The sequence below is a fragment of the Lampris incognitus genome, chromosome 8 (genome assembly GCF_029633865.1).
Source record: "Lampris incognitus isolate fLamInc1 chromosome 8, fLamInc1.hap2, whole genome shotgun sequence".
Classification (NCBI taxonomy): domain Eukaryota; kingdom Metazoa; phylum Chordata; class Actinopteri; order Lampriformes; family Lampridae; genus Lampris; species Lampris incognitus.
The window spans coordinates 24049017-24068785 of record NC_079218.1 but is presented as its reverse complement, the minus strand read 5'-3'; the positions used below and the strand labels follow the sequence as shown (position 1 = coordinate 24068785).

The 19769-nt window shown below is 41.7% G+C and overlaps 1 protein-coding gene across 2 annotated transcripts in view; it reads left to right on the top strand.

Moving 5' to 3' along the window:
* arhgef12b (Rho guanine nucleotide exchange factor (GEF) 12b) overlaps positions 1–19148 on the top strand; it is a 67040-nt gene extending 47892 nt beyond the window's left edge. For both annotated transcript variants that reach the window (XM_056285004.1, XM_056285003.1), the window contains exons 16-36: positions 132–246; positions 510–618; positions 1284–1508; positions 2979–3129; positions 3676–3842; positions 4225–4371; positions 7271–7356; positions 7762–7887; positions 8854–8968; positions 9092–9192; positions 9292–9369; positions 10382–10457; positions 12227–12394; positions 12753–12840; positions 12925–12999; positions 13178–13272; positions 13422–13700; positions 14347–14616; positions 14822–15015; positions 16609–16681; positions 16835–19148. In XM_056285004.1, the coding sequence (XP_056140979.1) occupies positions 132–246; positions 510–618; positions 1284–1508; positions 2979–3129; positions 3676–3842; positions 4225–4371; positions 7271–7356; positions 7762–7887; positions 8854–8968; positions 9092–9192; positions 9292–9369; positions 10382–10457; positions 12227–12394; positions 12753–12840; positions 12925–12999; positions 13178–13272; positions 13422–13700; positions 14347–14616; positions 14822–15015; positions 16609–16681; positions 16835–16848 (2752 nt within the window). In that variant the 3' untranslated portion in view covers positions 16849–19148. The remainder of the gene's footprint in view (positions 1–131; positions 247–509; positions 619–1283; positions 1509–2978; positions 3130–3675; positions 3843–4224; positions 4372–7270; positions 7357–7761; positions 7888–8853; positions 8969–9091; positions 9193–9291; positions 9370–10381; positions 10458–12226; positions 12395–12752; positions 12841–12924; positions 13000–13177; positions 13273–13421; positions 13701–14346; positions 14617–14821; positions 15016–16608; positions 16682–16834) is intronic.
* Positions 19149–19769: the final 621 nt, after the last annotated feature.

The following is a 19769-nucleotide window of genomic DNA, read 5'->3' as shown; positions in this document are numbered from 1 at the left end:
TAATTTGCAGTAAATGAATTTCCCCAAGGGGGTTAATAAAGTAAACTTAATATTAGTGGAAAGTTGAAAAATTGAGACCTGAGCATTTGTTTATAATTGTAGAAAAACCACTGTGTCCTTTTGTATCGCAGCTCAACGATACAGTATGTGATCCTTACCTATATGAAGCACCTCGGAGTAAAAGTGAAGGAGCCACGCAGCCTTGAACCGAAACGACTGCGAATCAACTTTCTGCCAAAAATCAAGGTCTGATTCTTCTTTAGAATAACACACACACACACACACACACACAAGCTACAGTAGCTAGCCTAACGACATCCATTAATAAACAGACGTACTAAGAGATGAACAAACATATGGAACTATAACATATGGTATATACTATATGTGAGAAAAATGACACCATCGTTTTCATTCCCTGAGAAACTTCTATATTTTGAAGTTGGCTTGTAGCTTTTTAACAAGAGTGACATCATCCTATGAAATGAAACATGTTTCTCGTCAACAAGGTGAAGAGCATCAAGCCTGAGAAGGAGGGAGAAGAAAAGGTGAGGAAGCCTCGCTTTCCCAACATCCTTGGGCAGCCGAGGCGACCTAGTAGAGTGGATTCAACTTCAGGTGGGTCAAAAACTACTGAACCCTGTTCTGGTTTGCAATTCGACAATGAGTTTCCCATAGGAGCTAGTAGTGTTTTAGCATGAGTAGCGCAGTGACTTAGTGTTTAGCACTGTTGCATCACATCAAGAGAGTTCTGGGTTCTAGGGCATCCGGGTAGCGTAGCGGTCTATTCCGTTGCCTACCAACATGGGGATCGCCGGTTCAAATCCCCGTGTTACCTCCGGCTGAGTCAGGTGTCCCTACAGACACAATTGGCCGTGTCTGTGGGTGGGAAGCCAGATGTGGGTATGTGTCCTGGTCGCTGCAGTAGCGCCTCCTCTGGTCAGTCAGGGTGCCTGTTCAGGGGGGAGGGGGAACTGAGGGGAATAGCGTGATCCTTTCATGTGCTACGTCCCCCTAGCGAAACTCCTCACTGTCAGGTGAAAAGAAGCAGCTGGTGGCTCCACATGTATCAGAGGAGGCGTATGATATTCTGCAGCCCTCCCCGGATTGGCAGAGAGGGTGGAGTAGTGACTGGGATGGCTCGGAAGAGTGGGGTAATTGGACGGATACAATTGGGGAGAAAAAGGAGGGAAAAAAGAGAGAGAGAGAGTTTTGGGTTTTGATCCCAGGCCTTTTATGTTTATCTAATTTACATAAAGTTTGTTTTTGTTTTTTTATCACAGTTGGCAGGGCCATAGAGCTGAACAAGCAGCGCTCCCCAAAGCAACTCTCCCAGCCGGCCAACAGCATCCCTGAACACCCAGACTCTTTATCTGGCGGCGTCCGAGGAAGCCAGTCAAGTGATTGTTCAGATGCAAGCACCCACACCTTACCCTACGCCACCTCAACTCCACACAGCTCCCCGACCAGCCAGGCTACAGATAACAGTGGTCAAGAGTCAGACTCCGGTAAACTGCCCCGTTCAACCACTTTCATTCACAGGTGTCTTTTTAAAGATTTTTTGCAGTTCGTTCTATTTTAAAGCTTCTATGAAGACATTTTCACTGATTTATTTATCAGTCTCTTCAATTTTGATTCAATATCATCAATATAATCAAATGAGAGTATTAGTGAGAAGATTAGATATTAATATATAATGATTCTGAAGTGGCGGCACGGTGGCGCAGTGGTTAGTGCGGTCACCTCACAGCAAGAAGGTCCTGGGTTCAAGCCCTGGGGTAGTCCAACCTTGGTGGGTCATCCCAGGTTGTCCTCTGTGTGGAGTTTGCATGTTCTCCCCGTGTCTGCATGGGTTTCCTGCGGGGGCTCCGATTTCCTCCCACAGTCCAAAGACATGTAAGTCAGATGAATTGGCCATACTAAATTGTCCCTAGGAATGTGTGTGTGTGTGTGTGTGTGTGTGTGTGTGTGTGTGTGTGTGTGTGTGTGTGTGTGTGTGTGTGTGTGTGTGTGTGTGTGTGTGTGTGTGTGTGTGTGTGTGTGTGTGTGTGTGTGTGTGTGTGTGTGTGTCTGTGTGTGCGCCCTGTGATAGCCTGGCAGCCTGTCCAGGGTGTCTCCCTGCCTGCCGCCCAATGACTGCTGGAATAGGCTCCAGCATCCCTGCGACCCTGAGAGCAGGATAAGCGGTTAAGATAATGGATGGATGGATGATTCTGAATGCCAGTCTCTGGGTCGAACGCCACGGAAAATCTGATGAAACGATTTATGGCTCACAGATGGGACACATATCACCAATTAGGGATACATTACCTCATCGCTGTATATCTTGCAAACACCACTACTACATTTCTCACTCTTCTATCCAAAACAAGTGCACAAGCTACCAGAGGATTAACATAGATTTTTTTCACCAGGGAAGTCACTCTTCTGCAAAACACTACCACTTTTGTCCACTGGGTTGCATAAAGGCAACAAAAACTGATCCTAAACTCATCGTTGCAGCTTTAAATAATCTACTCATGTAATTGAACACTTGATAAAAATCATAGGTTAGCATATGCTAATTCTGTTCTTTTTTAATCAGTTTGGTATGAAATGTATTTTAAACATCAGTGCTGATATCTGAGATATGAGGGTTTATATAGGGCTTTGACAAGTCTAGTTGACTGAATGCACTTGTAAGATTTACATGCAGGCTAAAACTACTCAAACCAACTGAGCAGTTAGACTGTTTTGACTGTTTATATTCACAAGAAAATACCCTCCACTTTGAACACTCAGGTTAATCCTAGTGTTGTGATTATTGTTCAGGTAAGGTTAGGGATATAGGACTGTCAGGCTGTTGAAAAATAGAGAAATCATCAAACAAGATAAAAAAGCTTGTTGAATTAGGGCTCTACACTTGAAATATTATCAGTTTGGTCTGTATTCTATTTTCTACAACTTATCCATTAACTATCCTCCTCTCTCATCTACAGGTTTCACTCCAACTTCCTTTCCACCCAGACAGAGTGACAGTCTGCACTCTGGAGACAGCCAGGATGCTGATGCCAACTCACCAAGCACCCACTTTGACTTCAGTCCCTGCACCTTGGACCAATTGCAAGAGGAGGAACAGGACACTTGCAGGTTCACGAACAAAAGTTTCTCTCATTTTTGTTGTCTGCTATGCTCATGCATTAAATATTGGAAAATATAAATATGGATTAGTTCAGATTGAGAAGATGTTGTTACATTTTGAAACCCTCAAGAAGCCGTAAAAGTGTTTGTGGTTGACCAAAATTGACCTGTGGACCCTTACATGTCAAATTTGAATCTCTGCTTAGCAGGAATTACTTAGCATTGAATGCCAAATTGTCACTGAGACAAACAGCCTTTCATGGTTTCATAGGTATTGTTTAGTGGGTCTTCAGAGTGGCGAGGACTAGATCATGTGGAAAAACCTTTGTTTTAAAAATAAACATCCTCATTCTGGAGATGCATTGTAAATTTATCTATAATCAAGCTGTATTTCTGCATTACTTTGTCTATCCACCCACCCACCTACCCATGCTCATGTACACAGATCGTGAAATAGTGCAGAATTCTCAGTCTCCTTTCTGTCACATCTCACTCCTTCCTCTCATTCATTGTCATTGTTTTTTATTTTGCCTCTTTTTCATTTGCTGGTTCTAGGGTGGAGGGGTTGAGTGTGGTGGGCTCACCAGAGGTCCAGAGTGAGGATGACCAGGGAACAGAGGTTGAGAGCAAAGAGGACCCACTGAACTGGCAGCGGCTGGTTAGTCGAGAGGTCCTGGCAAATCTAACGCCACAAGAAATCAAGAGGCAGGAAGTCATCAATGGTGAGACCACAGATGCCTGTTGCCCCATTAATGGTTTCTTTTTCTTTTTTTTTCTACAATCATCAGGAAGTTTTAAGTACAAAATGGAAAGCATGAAGGATGAGTATGAATATCCACAATAATCCCTCTTGATGCAAATGCCATTTTACTGTCGAGATTTGTTAAAGCATTGACAAAAATCTCCATTTATTCCAATCAGTTATAGCATTAAGATTCTTTAAAACAGAATATTTACTAAATTCATTTGAGAATTTGGACAAAGAGGATTTTATGACATTGACCAGAACATGCCAGTTGACATTGTATATGTTTGTGTATTTGTTTTTGTCTGTGTGTTTGCATACATCTACATGTTTACTTGTGATTTTGTATCTATTCTTAGAGCTGCTCTACACTGAGCGAGCCCACCTAAGGATGCTGAAGGTGCTAGACTCTGTGTTTTATCAGAGGCTAAACAGAGACAGCATCCTGCCCCCAGAAGATATCAAACACATCTTCACCAACCTAGACGAGATCATTCAGCTCCATGGTAATCTCCATGACACATACAAGTACTATGATATTCAACAGTGCTAAGATAACCCACAGGAATTTAGACTGAACAAAATAACTCTTTACTTACTTATTGGGTATTTAGATAGGTTCATAGATACCTTTTTTAAACAATGCTGGATGTTCTTAATTTGTTTCTCCTTTAAAACATTGTGTTCATGACTGTGTATTTATGTCAAGGATCTCACCCAAACAATTTGCTAGTATGAATAAACTTCTGTCACCAGATGCAGTGAACAGGATGTTGTTTCAACAACAGCAACATGGCAAAAAGTCATGTTTTTGGGGAGATTTTAAACAAGAAGCAATTTACCAATTTAGTCCATGTACCATAGCAAACTGAACATACAGTATCCATCCATCCATCCATCCATCCATCCATCCATCCATCCATCCATCCATCCATCCATTATTCAAGCCGCTTATCCTCATCAGGGTCGCGGCGATGCTAGAGCCTATCCCAGCAGTCACTGAGCGTACATACAGTACATCATAATCAATTGCATACAGAACTTATTTTTTTAAATGTTATCAAATAAAGAATAGAAAAAAACATGACTGGATACATGACATGACTCCCTTGACAGTTTTTATAGAAAGCTGATAAACTTGAAAAATGCAAGGGAGTCTTGCCAAGTCTTTTTATCAACTATTAACTAGAGGTTTCACAGAATAGCCAACTAGTCCCCTATCAAAACCACTTGCCGACACTGTGCATAGTTGTAGAGTAATCGTTCATCTGTGGTTTTAGCACTGTGTATACTTGGCACTGTGCAGTAATAAAGCAGCGGCAATGCATCTACTGCAGATATGCAGCTGGGGGGCGCTGTGGGTAGGTGGACATAACTGGTTGTTGTTCAACATAGATTTGTTTGACAATCATTTTCTACGTTATGCCATGCTAAATAAACAGAATTTAAGGTATTTAGAGAAGGAAAGACTCCTGCCATCCCTGTTTTTCGGTTTAATGAGTGGCCATGTTAACTGGTGACTTTAGTGATGGCAGCAGTTGAAAACACGAACAGAACACATAGTCTTCTTCTTCTGCTTTTGGCTGCTGCCATTAGGGGTTGCCATAGTGGATCATCCATCTCCATTTCTTCCTGTCCTCTGCATCTTTCTCTGTCATGCCAGCCACCTGCATGTCTTCCCTCACCACATCTGTAAACTTCCTCTTTGGCCTTCCTCTTTTCCTCTTCCCTGGTAGCTCCATATTCAGCATCCTCCTCCCAATATACCCAGCATCTCTCCTCCACACATGTCCAAACCATCTCAATCTTGCCTCTCTTGCTTTGTCTCCAAACCGTACAACCTGAACTGTCCCTCTATACTTGTTCCTAATCTTGTCGTTCTTCGTCACTCCCAACGGAAATCTAAGCATCTTCAACTCTGCCATCTCCAGCTCTGCCTCCTGTCTTTTCGTCAGTGCCGCTGTCTCCAAACCATACAACATAGCTGGTCTCAAAACCATCTTGTAAACCTTCCCTTTAACTCTTGCTGGTACCCTTCTGTCACAAATGACTCCTGACACTCTTCTCAACCCACTCCACCCTGCCTGCACTCTCTTCCGCACTCCCCGTTACTTTGGACAGTTGACCCCAATTATTTAGACTCATCCGCCTTCGCCACCTTTACTCCTTGCATCCTCACCATTCCACTGTCTTCTCTCTCATTCAAGCATATGTATTCTGACTTGCTTGTACTGACTTTCATTCCTCTTCTCTCTAGTGCATACCTCCACCTCTCCAGGCTCTCCTCAACCTCTCACTACAGATCACAATGTCATCCGCAAACATCATAGTCCACGGAGACTCCTGCCTGATCTTGTCCGTCAACCTCTACATTACCATTGCAAACAAGAAACAGCTTAGAGGCGATCCTTGTTGTAATCCCACCTCCACTTTGAACCCATCTGTCATTCCAACCGCACACCTCACCATTGTCACACTTCCCTCATACATATCCTGCACCACTCCTACATTCTTCTCTGCAACTTTGGTTTCAACCTAAATGTAAACATACTCACTGGTGCATTTGCACACCTTGCATACAGACTTTAAACTTATGTAATCGGGGCATCCAGGTAGCATAGCGGTCTATTCCGTTGTTTACCAACACAGCGATCGCCAGTTCGAATCCACGTGTTACCTCCGGCTTGGTCGAGTGTCTCTACAGGCACAATTGGCCCTGTCTGCAGGTGTGAAGCTGGATGTGGACATGTGTCCTAGTCGCTGCACTAGCTCCTCCTCTGGTCGAATGGGACGCCAGTTCAGGGAGGAAGGGGAACTGGGGGGAATAGCATGATCCTCCCACATGCTATGTCCCCCTGGCAAAACTCCTCACTGTCAGGTGAAAAGAAGCGGCAGGCAACTCCACATGTATCGGAGGAGGCATTTGGTAGTCTGCAGCGTGAATCAACAACTGGGACAACTCGGAAGAGTAGGGTAATTGGCTGGATACAATTGGGGAGAAAATGGGGGGGAATCCCCTCAAAAAAAACCCCCAAAAAAACCCCAAAAAACTCATGTAATCTCCTAATTTTCATGTGTTTACGTGTAAACTTCAGATTCACATCACATGTAGAAAATGCTCCAGTTTCTTACAAGCAGGCGCGCTATAAACATCATAGTTTTCAACCAGTTTAACTGTCATTTTGTACAGTATGTGTTAATCCCAATAGTTAGTGTTTATTACATTTTCTACATTGATGGATAGATGGTTGAATGAATGAGTTCTTTACCAATTCAGCGATTCAGTGAAATTTTACTGCATATGCACAATAAAAAACAAAAGGCAAAAGAATTGGCATTGAGAATAACAGCAATGAGATGTAAAAAGGATTTGTATTTCAGAGTTTTCCTTCCTTTGCCCTATAGTCTCAGTAACAGAGCACATGACAGCCATCAGGAAGAGAACAGAGACGTCCGTGATCGGCCATATTGGAGATGATCTCCTGGCATGGGTGAGAGAGGCCACAGTTGACAGCACATTAAACAGAGTAAAATGTCCTTTTACAAATAATGACAAATTGTTTAACAAAATCTAATTAACGTAAATCTTGAGAGATTACAACCTTTTGTGTTGCCAATGTTATTGTAATATAATTCTCTCAAAAATCAAACTACACAATAAGGTCTTCAACAAAAACTTCAAATCTCCTTCTCTCTCATGAAACTGCATTCTCTGTATCTTCATCTTCTATTTCTTATAATATTTGTATTATGAGTATGAAATAAAAAAAAAGTTTGCCTGCTCTGGCTGTTACCTTTACATTCCCTGCTGGTAATGTGATCTACAAATTGAACATTATTGAGGCACAAGCTAAATGCTTTTTCTTTTTTCTCCCTCCTATGTGTTTGTCTTCCAGTTCAGTGGTGAGGAAGAGGGGAAAATCAAGAAGGCAGTAGGAACCTTTTGTAGTAACCAACCCTCTGCTCTGGAACTTATCAAGTCCAAGCAGAAGAAAGACCAGCGGTTTACCTCCTTTATGCAGGTCAATCTATTTTCACCATGGTCTTTAGATTAAAGATTGTGAAATATACTGGACAAATTAGATAAAAAAATGAGGCCCTGGGGCATCTGGATAGCATAGTGGTCTATTCCATGCCTACCAACACGGGGATCACTGGTTCGAATCCCCGTGTTACCTCCGGCTTGGTTGGGTGTCCCTACAGACACAATTGGCCATGTCTGCAGGTGGGAAGCCGGATGTGGGTATGTGTCCTGGCTGCTGCACTAAGCGCCTCCTCTGGTCGGTTTGGGCGCCTGTTTGGGGGGGAGGGGGAACTGGGGGGAATAGCGTGATCCTCCCACACGCTACATCCCCCTGGCGAAACTCCTTACTGTCAGGTTAAAAGAAGCAGCTGGTGACTCCACATGTATCGGAGGAGGCATGTGGTAGTCTGCAGCCCTCCCCGGATCGGCAGAGGGGGTGCAGCAGCAACCAGAACAGCTCAGGAGAGTGGGGTAATTGGCCAAGTACAATTGGGGGGGGGGGGTGAGGCCCCATTCACCTTCATAGCCTCATGGAGAGTGTAAGAGTTGGAGCCAACATCAGTAATGCATCCAAATTTAAAAAAGCACACCTTTATGTTTTCATGTCTATACTTATCTTTCCAGGTGTGAATAAGATAAATTAAAAAGTAATGCTATTTTTTACCATCCTCAATAATGCCACAAGGTTTTTACGTTCTCATAAACTGGATAAGTTGATGTGTTGATATAGAGGTTGTGTGTTCCAAGTGTTGCAGAAGCTGATTTTTTGTATTTTTCCATCAACAAGTAATTCTTATTCTCATAATAATTTTCCATTGTCATCCTGCAATTTAGTGATTGATGATAGTCTTTTTGCACCTTACACCGAGTGAGATTGTTGCTTGGCTTAAATCCATTTCATGAACTGAACCTAATTTGGTTTGATGATATTGATGGCCCTCTCTGTCTTTATCTCTTCCCATAGGAAGCTGAGAGTAACCGTCTGTGTCGCCGGCTGCAGCTTAAAGACATCATTCCCATAGAAATGCAGAGACTGACTAAATATCCACTTCTGCTGGGAAGTATAGCCAAGTACACAGGTAGAGTTAGTTAAGTCTGCTGGATGTGGCTTTATGACTTTTGGATCATTCACTGGTGAGAACAAAAGATTGTTGGTTGATTTATATGGGGTTTATGTGTGTCTGTTTTTGATATCTCCACAGAGGACCCTGAAGAGACGGACAAGGTGAAAAGGGCAGGAGAATGTTGTAGGAAGATCCTTAACCATGTCAATCAGGCTGTCAAGGAGGCTGAGAATAAACAGGTAGGATACTTATGCCAGAGTATGCACTTGCCTGCCGTGAAGTCACACTGTCATGTCGCAAAAGCAAGTGACATCTTGGCGCACTGCTTTCTCAAACAGAGGCTGGAGGAATATCAGAGAAGGTTGGACCTTTCTTCTCTAAAGCAGAGTGAGAACCCCATGATCTTAGAGTTCAAGGTAAGGAAAACACCAGCATTTGACCCATTCTGACCTCTGACTCTTTCTGAGGGTCATATGCCTAACATAAGCATCCTCTTTGATGCATTCAATACTATGAAAAACCGAAAGCCATCTTCTTGATTTTTCTCAATTTATTTTGGATACAAGGTGGCACAGTGGTTAGCACGGTCACCTCACAGCAAGAAGGTCCTGGGTTCGAGCCCCGGGGTAGTCCAACCTTGGGGATCATCTCAAGTCATGCTCAGTGTGGCGTTTGCATGTTCTCCCCATGTCTGCGTGGGTTTCCTCCAGGTGCTCCAGTTTCCTTCCACAATCAAAACACATGTCGGTCAGGTGAATTAGCCATACTAAATTGTCCCTAGGTGTGAAAGGGTGTGTGTGTCAGCCCTGTGATGGACTGGCAGCCTGTACAGGGTGTCTCCCTGCCTGCCGCCCAGTGACTACTGGGATAGGCTCCAGCATCCCGCAACCCCGGTTAGGATAAGCAGCTTGGATAATGGATGGATGGATGGATGGATATTTGGGTTACAATACACATTAATCACTGGGCTGTGGTGGCCCAGTGGTTAGCACTGTTGCCTCACAGCAAGAAGGTCCCGGGTTAAAACCTCAGGCCGTCCCAGGTCATTTCTGTGTGGAGTTTGCATGTTCTCCCTGTGTCTGCATGGGCTTCCTCTGGGTGCTCTGGTTTCCTCCCACCATCAAAAAGACATGCATGTTAGGGTTAATACTCTTGTCTGTGCCCTGACCAAGGCAATGGAAAGAAGAACTGGAGTTGGTCCCCGGGCACTGCAGCTGCCCACTGCTCCTATAGAATAGGATGGGTTAAATACAGAAGACAAATTCATTGTAAGAATACAATGTCAAACAAAGTGACTTTTTCGTCTTTCTATCATACATTACAGGTCAAGCTTCAATCCTGAATAAGAGAGAGAGTTTTCACTGGTATTAGTAGAGACTGTCTTTACAGTATATTGACATACTCCAAGTAAAATTTGGTGTTTTACAGAATCTGGATCTGACCAAGAGGAAGATGGTACATGAAGGACCTCTCTCCTGGAAGGTCAATAAAGACAAAACCATTGGTATGTGTGAACAAAAGTAGTGTTTACATAGAAACACAGACAATATAAAACATTAATTCTTTATATAAAATAGGCATTCACTAAATAGACTTGACTAGGACTGATCAGTAAAGTGAATTTGAAAAGAACATTTAATTGCCCATTTTACAGCAATTTTGATTACTTTGAATTACTATTCCCTCCAAAATATGAAGTTAGATGCACACTGCACTTGGGTTTACTGGTTATTATGAACAATCTTATTTCTAATTTGATCCACAAATAAAAGAACAGCCAGATAATTACAGATACTACCCACAGCAAATAAATACCCATGAAAAATCCGAGGTAGTAATTTTGTCTTTATGAAATTTACAAACTATTGTATTTGAACATTCACAAATATCTTGCACCAAGGTCGAAATTTGGAGAAGAAAATGCAAAATGCGACTCCCTTAAGTGGCACGGTCAAAGCACATTCAAAACCTATTTCCCATAACCTTAAATATGATCAATCAAATATGATCTGATCTGATCTGTATGTATGTATGTATGTATGTATGTATGTATGTATGTATGTATGTATGTATGTATGTATGTATGTATGTATGTATGTATGTATGTATGTATGTATCTGTCTATCTATGTATGTATCTATTAGGGGTGGGACGATACTGGATCGAGTTCCGAATTGTACGATATGGTCTTCACGGTTCGAGATGCTCCCCATTTCGCGAGATCGTGTGTTATTAGGACTGGGATTTCACTCCTACCTAAAACGACCATGGGCAGTCAAAATTACCACCTATGGTTTTTAAACTCTATATTGTGTCAAGGTAAATACCCAGTTGATATATTAATGCATTTCATATGTTAGTATATCCGTTAGGAAACGACTGACACCAAAATTAACATTTTAACAACTTTAGTACTGTAGCGAATTCAGGAGGCAGCTGGGAATCCGCTGCAGCCGGGATGCAAACCTGGGTCTGCACTAACCAGTTGACTAAAAGGTCCGACCCGTTTGCCAGAGATTTAAAGTAAAGCAACTGTTACACAACAAGAAAAGATGGCACAAAATTTAGTTAGAACTTTTGCACTTGCATTACATTTGAATACGTGCCTTGATAATGCCAAAATGTTGGGGCTAATTCTAATTCTTAAAATAAATGAAAAATAGAGAACTGCAATGGTGTTTTGTCTCTCGCTTATCAAGGCATCCACTATTGTATTGAATCGAAATCATGAGCCCTGAATCGTGAGACGTATTGAACCATGAGATTTGTGAATCGTCCCACCCCTAGTATCTATCTGTCTGCCGTATTTCCCAGACTACAAGTCGCATGGGAGTATAAATCGCACTCAACAAAAAACGTGTTGCTGTGAGGAAACAAACATGTATAAGTTGCTTCAGTGTATAAGTCGCTTTTACATGGCGGCACTGTCTTTTCAATCGAGTCACAAGATTAAACATTGCCATTTAGTGGCCTTAGTTGAAATGCAGTGTATTCGTCTGGCAAAATTACATCGTATATGTCACTTTGGAATATAAGTCGCAGGACCAGCCAGACAAATCAAAACAGCAACTTACAGTCTGGGAAATACGGTATCTTTGTATGTATCTCTCTATTTATGTATGTATCTATCTGTCTATGTATGTACGTATGTATGTATGTACATTATGGTAGAATTAAAACATGAATGTGTGTGTGTGTGTGTGTGTTACTGCACTGTACCACAATATTGATGTCTTGCAATGACGTGCCAGTTTCATCTCCATTTTGTTTCAGAGCTATACACAATCCTATTGGAGGATATTCTAGTTCTCCTTCAGAAACAAGATGAGCGTCTAGTGCTTAAGTGCCACAGCAAGAATCTGGCAGGCACCGCTGACACCAAGCACATCTTCAGTCCCATCATCAAACTCAATACTGTCATGGTGCGCCCTGTGGCCACTGGTAAGAACTAGTCACTCAAAAATATATTAATTTCTCATCTAGTCTTGACAACTTGCAGATTTCTTAGTGCTTCTTTGCATGGGGTGTGATGTGTAGATTTACTTGTGTTTTTTAAAGCTGTCTGCAAACCATATTCCATTTATGGGAAAATTGAGAATTGATTTGAAGTTACATGCAAATTAAAGTGAATTAAAATTACATTGAAATTCAGGTATTTTCTAGGTAAAAGACTTGATTCTGTTTGGCCTGGTGAATTAATTATAGGACAGAGAAAGGTAATCTGATGTTGATTTGCACTCAGTGTAGTGGAATACTCAATGACTGAAAGGAATTTTTTTTTTAATTTTTTCATCCTCAGACAACAAGTCCTTCTTCGTGCTGTCTATGTCTGACAACGGGGCTCAGATCTATGAGCTGATGGCACAGAGTGTTTCAGAGCAGAGGACGTAAGTCTTGCATCTCAAACAGTTGATTCATCGGGTCACATTGTTCTGCTTTCTGATCCTGTTGTGTGACTTTCCTCCATCCAGGTGGCAGTGTCTGATCACGCAGTGTGCCGATGCCATGAAGTCCAAACACAACAGGATACCTCTAGATCAGTCTGAGTGAGTTCATTGATGCAGGCACTTTGGCTGTTGCTCTATCACCTTGTCCTTTTTTTGTTTTAAGTGTTCTAAATGTGAACTTTGTGTGTGTGTGTGTGTATGTGTGTGTGTGTGTGTGTGTGTGTGTGTGTGTGTGTGTGTGTGTGTGTGTGTGTGTGTGTGTGTGTGTGTGTGTCAGTGCTGAACGGGATACCATTGAGATCATCAATGCTGACATGCCGAAACCTAGCAAAGATTATAGCAGCACAGAGTCCACAATTATCCATTCTCCAGGTAACCCTGATTCGCAGATGATTTTGAGTTGAACATAATGTGGCAATTTGCTGCCACAATAAAACATCACCTTCTTGCTCAAGAAGAAATATTCTGAAGAATAAAGATATGGATTTTTGTCATGAAAATAAATCTCCTCTCTGTCCCAGATAAGGACACCAGTTCCTCTCCCGGTCTTCAAGCTCAGCCATCAGACATCAATCCTTTCGAGGACATAAAATCAGAAGACGAGCAAGAGGGGTCAGCCATGGCAGACAGAGAGGATGAAGAGGTTTACGGGGAGGAATTTGCGGCCTTCCTAGAAGACGAGCTGGCAGACAAACTACCCTTTCTCCAGGAGAGGTCACGCCAAGGCATTGCCATTGAAAACCATGAGCAAAACCTCTTTGGCATACCATCCTCCGTAGCCGAAGAAGCTCTAAATACATGTAGGTCCCATAGTTAATAGAAGTGGTCCTGCCGGTTCGAATCCCCGTGTTACCTCCGGCTTGGTCGGGCATCCCTACAGATACAATTGGCCGTGTCTGCGGGTGGGAAGCCAGATGTGGGTATGTGCCCTGGTCGCTGTACTAGCACCTCCTCTGATCAGTTGGGGCACCTGTTCGAGGGGGAGGGGGAACGGGGGGAATAGCTTGATCCTCCCACGCGCTATGTTCCCCTGCTGAAACTCCTCACCATCAGGTGAAAAGAAGTGGCTGGCGACACCGCATGTATCGGAGGAGACATGTGGTAGTCTGCAGCCCTCCCTGGATTGGCAGAGGTGGTGGAGCAGCAACCAGGATGGCTCGGAAGAATGGGGTAATTGGCCGGATACAATTGGGGTGAAAAAGGGGGGAAAAATCCACAAAATTTTTTTAAAAAAAAAGAATTAGTCCAATGTTGCCACCAGTTGTTTAGAATAACAATACATGTTAAAGGGATATTTGCTTGATATTTCAGTGACCTCTTTCCTCACTGCTAATATTAGTGCATTACCGTTACATACTCAAGGCTGAATCATGCTTGGAGGTAACAAGAAATATGTTAAAATGATGTATTAATGGGGATTTTTTTTTTTAATTCTGTGAATCCTAGTGGCAGTGCTGAAGCAGGTCCTTCTCAACCACATTGCAAGCAAGGGGGAGGAAGAAGAAGAGAGAGAGGAAACAGAGGATAGTAAGGAAAGAAGGGTGAGGACCCCTGGATGTCTACAGAGGACCGTGTCGCTTGGGAGCCCTGAGAATAGCAGCAGATCAGTAGGGCCATCTACTGTAGTTGGTGAGAGTGCTGAGAAGAATCCAGAGAAAGAGGACTCAGAGCTCCCAGCTGGACATAAAGGGCTGTATGATACAGCTGAAAGCAATGGTGAGGATTTTCTTTTTCCAAGTTAATGAAAAACAGTGATTAAATATTGTGAACTTTCTTTTTATTGAGATTTTCCTCTGCCCACTATACCAATTGGCTTCATATTTTTAAAAAAAAACTATTGATAATGCCAAGCTATAATTTACTTTTTTTTTTAATTTTTTTATGAGAAACTCATTCCATTCCATTTTGCGTGCGCCTTCAGGTAGCTACATTGTGTTTGAATGGTGTGGGGGGTCCGAGGAGAGCAACACTGATAACGGCAGAATGGCAGGAGATGTGGCGATTGACCTGAAGAAGCTACTGTCCTCCTCACAAACAGGGGGCAGCGGTCCTAACCTCAACCGGCAGCTTATGACTCACCTGCGCCTCCTACAGGCCAACTTGCAGCATCTAAAGGTATTATGGCTGGTGACTGTTGATTAAGTCGCTTGGCCTCTTTAACAAATCATCTGTACAAATGGATCTTAAAGCTGAAATCAGCTGATTTGAAATAAAAGAAAATCAAAATCGTTTTGTTCTCCATTAACAAGTTGTTGTTTTAATCATTTGAAATGAGATGATGTGGCGATTCTGTTGGACAGGCAGTCACTATTACAGTAGAACAGTGTTCTGATACAGTTCGATGTAGGGTGCACTGCATAAAAGATCTTTTGCACACTGATTTTGTCGTACTACAAACAAGGTGTAGCAGCCATTGTTGCTTGTTTGCCATCAGCTCAGTTGTACCTTTCCTACCCTTGTAAAAATGTGATCCTCGGACCAAAGCTAACACAGGCAGTCTAATGAATTAAAAACTTCATCAAACTATATTTCAGCACTGTTCTACAGCCCTATTGTCTGTCCAATGGAAGCATTGCCACATCAGCATCAGATTGAAAACTTTTTTTTCTTGCTGGAGTTGTTTCCAACACCTATTTTCTGCTGTACCAGTTCTCTTGTGAACCAGTCAAAAAATTTCAGCAGCGGTAAATGGAGACTGGATAGCATCTCCAGCCTTGACAAAGATGCCAGTTAGTAGTTTGTAACCTGATTCCATGGTCCAGATGCATGAAATAATGATTTGTTAATGGATAAAAATCATGGATTTCAGCTTAAATTATACTTTAAGAAGATTGTCATTTTAAGAACTTTTAAGAACAAATTTAAAAATATGTTTTATCAGTCATCTGTCTTGATCAATCAAAGTCTCAGTTTGTTATGGTGTGAACAAAATTGATAGTTTGAAATATTATGGTTTCTGATGCTCAAAGCAAAATGGAAAACAACAGCTATAGTTAAAGATATATAAAAGTTGCAGATGTCATCCATATAGCATGGATATTAACATCTGTCTAGGTCCAGTTAACTACGTAATAGTATGTAGAGCCCTATGTCAATGGTGTATGTAATTTAACAACATTAATCAGGAGTCTGGAAATTTACATTTTGTGCATGTCACATTTGTTGCTGCTTTTGGATTTCTTTCTTACAAAAATTGTAAGTACTTGGTTGGGCGTCCCTACAATTGGCTGTGTTTGCGGGTGGGAAGCTAGATGTGGGTGGGTGTCCTGGTCGCTGCACTAGTGCCTCCTCTGGTCGGTCAGGGTGCCTGTTCGAGGGGGAGGGGGAACTGGAGGGAATAGTGTGATCCTCCCACGCACTACGTCCCCCTGGCGAAACTCCTCACTGTCAGGTGAAAAGAAGCGGCTGGCGAGTCCACGTGTATCGGAGGAGGCATGCAGTAGTCTGTAGCCCTCCCCGGCTTGGCAGAGGGGATGGAGCAGTTACCGGGATGGCTTGAAGAGTGGGGTAATTGGCCAGATACAGTTGGGGCGAAAGGAGGGAAAATCCTAAACAAAACAAAAAACAAAAAAACAGTGTATTTCGTATTTGTGACAGAAGCTGTGTATCTTTGAAAAAAATAAGAGTATTGCCTTAACAGCACATAAAACATACATTTCCATTTACTTTATCTGTCGAACTAAGTTTTTCATAATTATCTGATTTCAGGAAGTAGAGGTTAAGTATAACCAATTGTGCCAAATACCAGGTGAAATGGCTGTTGATTCAGAAGAGACCAATGGTATGCTTCTTTCTCTGTTTCTTTAATTGCTTTGTGATTTGTTAATAGTATAGCAGTAACAGATAGACATTTTGTCAACTCTCAGAGATCCATTATTTTATTTGGTTGACACTAATTTTCTTGACTTTTTTTTCTCTCACTCTCTCTCTACAGATAGGACTCAGTAATGACAAGGGGTACCTTCTCTCTAGGACCTAGCCCATGCAAGCCAAGTGTCGGGGGAATGGGAATACATAGTTGCTCCTTGCTAACCTTTTCCCAGAGGCCTTCTTGTATTGCTGTAGCCCATCCACTTGTATTGCTGTAGCCCAACAATGGAGGCTCAAAGTGGCAGAAAGAAGTGCAGTGCCACCCCTGGCATGCTTCGCCATCAGTGGAATACCTTATCAACTTTATCAGGACCATGCCACTGTAACACATAACTACTCCAATCAACAAATGGGACAAAAAGCAAACAAATTATGTTGTTTTCTTGAAAGGAGAACCCTACAAAGTTTCATCTTTTGTATACTTGTACATACTGTGGCTCATACTTGTCCAAGGATGGATCAGCTAATATTAGTGACATGTCAACATTGATAACAATGGAAATAACATCATAAACTTGGATCAACTGTATAAAAAACTAAAACAAAACGTAATGAAACAGAAAATGGATAGACAAGTAAATCAAGTCATCTAGAGCCAGGAAAAAGAGAGGTATCCCTTCTCCCTCATAGTTTGTCATACACAAGAGAATGAATCCAATATGAGAAAGAAAAGGGAGCAACTATTGCAGTACCCAGAATGACTAGGGATCAGGGTACAGCTTCCCTTTTAGGACTCAGAGTACTGGTGTATTATAGGCTCATGTGCAAGTAAAAGTTTCTAATAAGAAATCTTTAGCAATTGAATATTCAGCCCAAAATATTATACTCAACAAAGACTGCACGAGCTCAAATAGTGAGTGTATAGCAGGATGGAAGTAAAACATTTTCTGCCCTTAAGGGTCAGCGCATACAAGATGATGAAGGAAACTCCTCACAATCTTACCATCCTCAAAGCTTCATAAGGCCGAGTCTACACAGCACATGGAATGGCTGTTAAACAGCCACAATTCCATGCAGAGTAAAGTACAGTTTTGGTGTCTAGTCTATTTTCTCTGTGCACCACATGCAGCATTCACAAAAATATATTGGGGAAATACACTTTATAAGCATACATGAATCATATCTTACAACCATGTATACCAGGCTTCATACTCTAACATCTAGCAGCCTGTACTTGTGTCTTTGTATGGTTATTGTCTGTTTACCTATATGAACATCACTGTATATCAGTACTTACCATAGAGATGATAAATGTCCAATCTCCTATAAAATAACCCTTTTCAAATAAAAATAGCTTTATCACTGAATTATCTAAATGAAAATAGATGTTAAATCACTTCAAGTTGTTACACTTAGAGGGCCATGCCTAGATCCCTGCGCCTGCTCAGCATGTGGTATAAACAATAAGCTGCAAGTCTCCACGTAAAATCTGTTCCACGGCTGTTCTGTGTGCTGTGTAAACCCGGTGTAGCCCTCAAAGGTCATCTCACGGTTGTCTTAATCTTCTTTAAATGAACTAGATCTATAGTACAGGCTCTCCATTTAGTCGGGAAAAAAAGCTCAACCTTTAATTTTATTGAACACTTTTAAATGAAAAATAATTTCAAAAGGGAAACATTGGACGTCATCTAACCAAAAAAGCTAAATATGTTGAGGAAGCTGTTACTGTCGTAATCACTGAAGAAGTGAGGGTGCTATTTTTAGGACCCATCTACCCCAGCATCTTCACTGATTAAATGGTTGAGATGATAAAGATAATAACACAGGCACAGTACTGTAAAATGAACATTGCAGTGTGTTTTTCCAGTTCTGAGAAAATAGCCCTTTAAGGTAATTTCCCCTCACACACGATATCAGACAGATTCTAAACATACTATATGCTTGCACTTATTAAAAATCTAAAATTTAAGCAGTTTTTTCAACCAGTGAAATATTTTATTACCTTCTGCCTTAATTTGCTACTCATATTAAACTTAGATTTAAGACTTAAGCACTTATGTAAACAATTTTGCCACTTGGCATAATGGACTGATGTCTAGACACTGCAAAATGAAAGACTACTTGCAGCAAAACACACAGAAACATTCCACTTCAGTAAATTTATACAATGCCTTAAGCACCCAGCTTTAGGGAAAGCCCTCATAAGCACCAAAACTCACATCATATGCAATGTGCTCTACAATAAATGACAGTTAGTGGGATCTAGCACACCATCTTCTATATAAATGGTTGGAGCTGTATGCTAAAACTGCTGGGCACACAATGTAATACAATGGAGGACTGATTTTTGAGTGATTGTAAGATTCTCCAATTACTTACTTCTCTAGCATATCAAGCGAAGCCTGGCTTCCCTTATTTTTCTAATAAATAATTATTGGCCCATCAATTTTGTGGATTTTACTTTGACATGTTCTCACATTCCAAGACTGTTCTAAGCATTCTCACACCATGTAGAAAAAGTGTAATTAAACCCTAAACACAATTTTTTGAGCTGTAGACATGTCTACATGCCTTTTACCTGATGAACTGTCAACATAATTTCAACATTAACAAAAATAACTTCACCCAACTTGCATTGGAAAACTAAATCTAGCTGTAGTGCCCGCTTTCAGTTGAAATTTTCCCCACTGCTGCACTAGTGGTCCTTCCAAGACTGACAGTGTTGTACCTTGAAGATTACGATGTAGTCTGACATCAGTGGGACCCCAAAATATATCACAAATTGTGAGTGTTTGAAGTACATGTTCAAACCCCAAGGATGACCTTGTCTGGCTGCATACTCAACACAGAAACATGAAGATAACCCTGTACTGATGAACTCCAACAGTGGAGGTCTGCAAAAAATCCAGCCAAGGTAAAAAAGCTTGTATTGCGGGAACACTATAATGACCAAGTTTTTCAGAGGACTCACTGCAGCTGCCATAATACACCTTTACATCAAGCACGATGCCAGGATAGTTTCTTGTAGAAGGCATTTACTTCATGAGAATGATCACAGA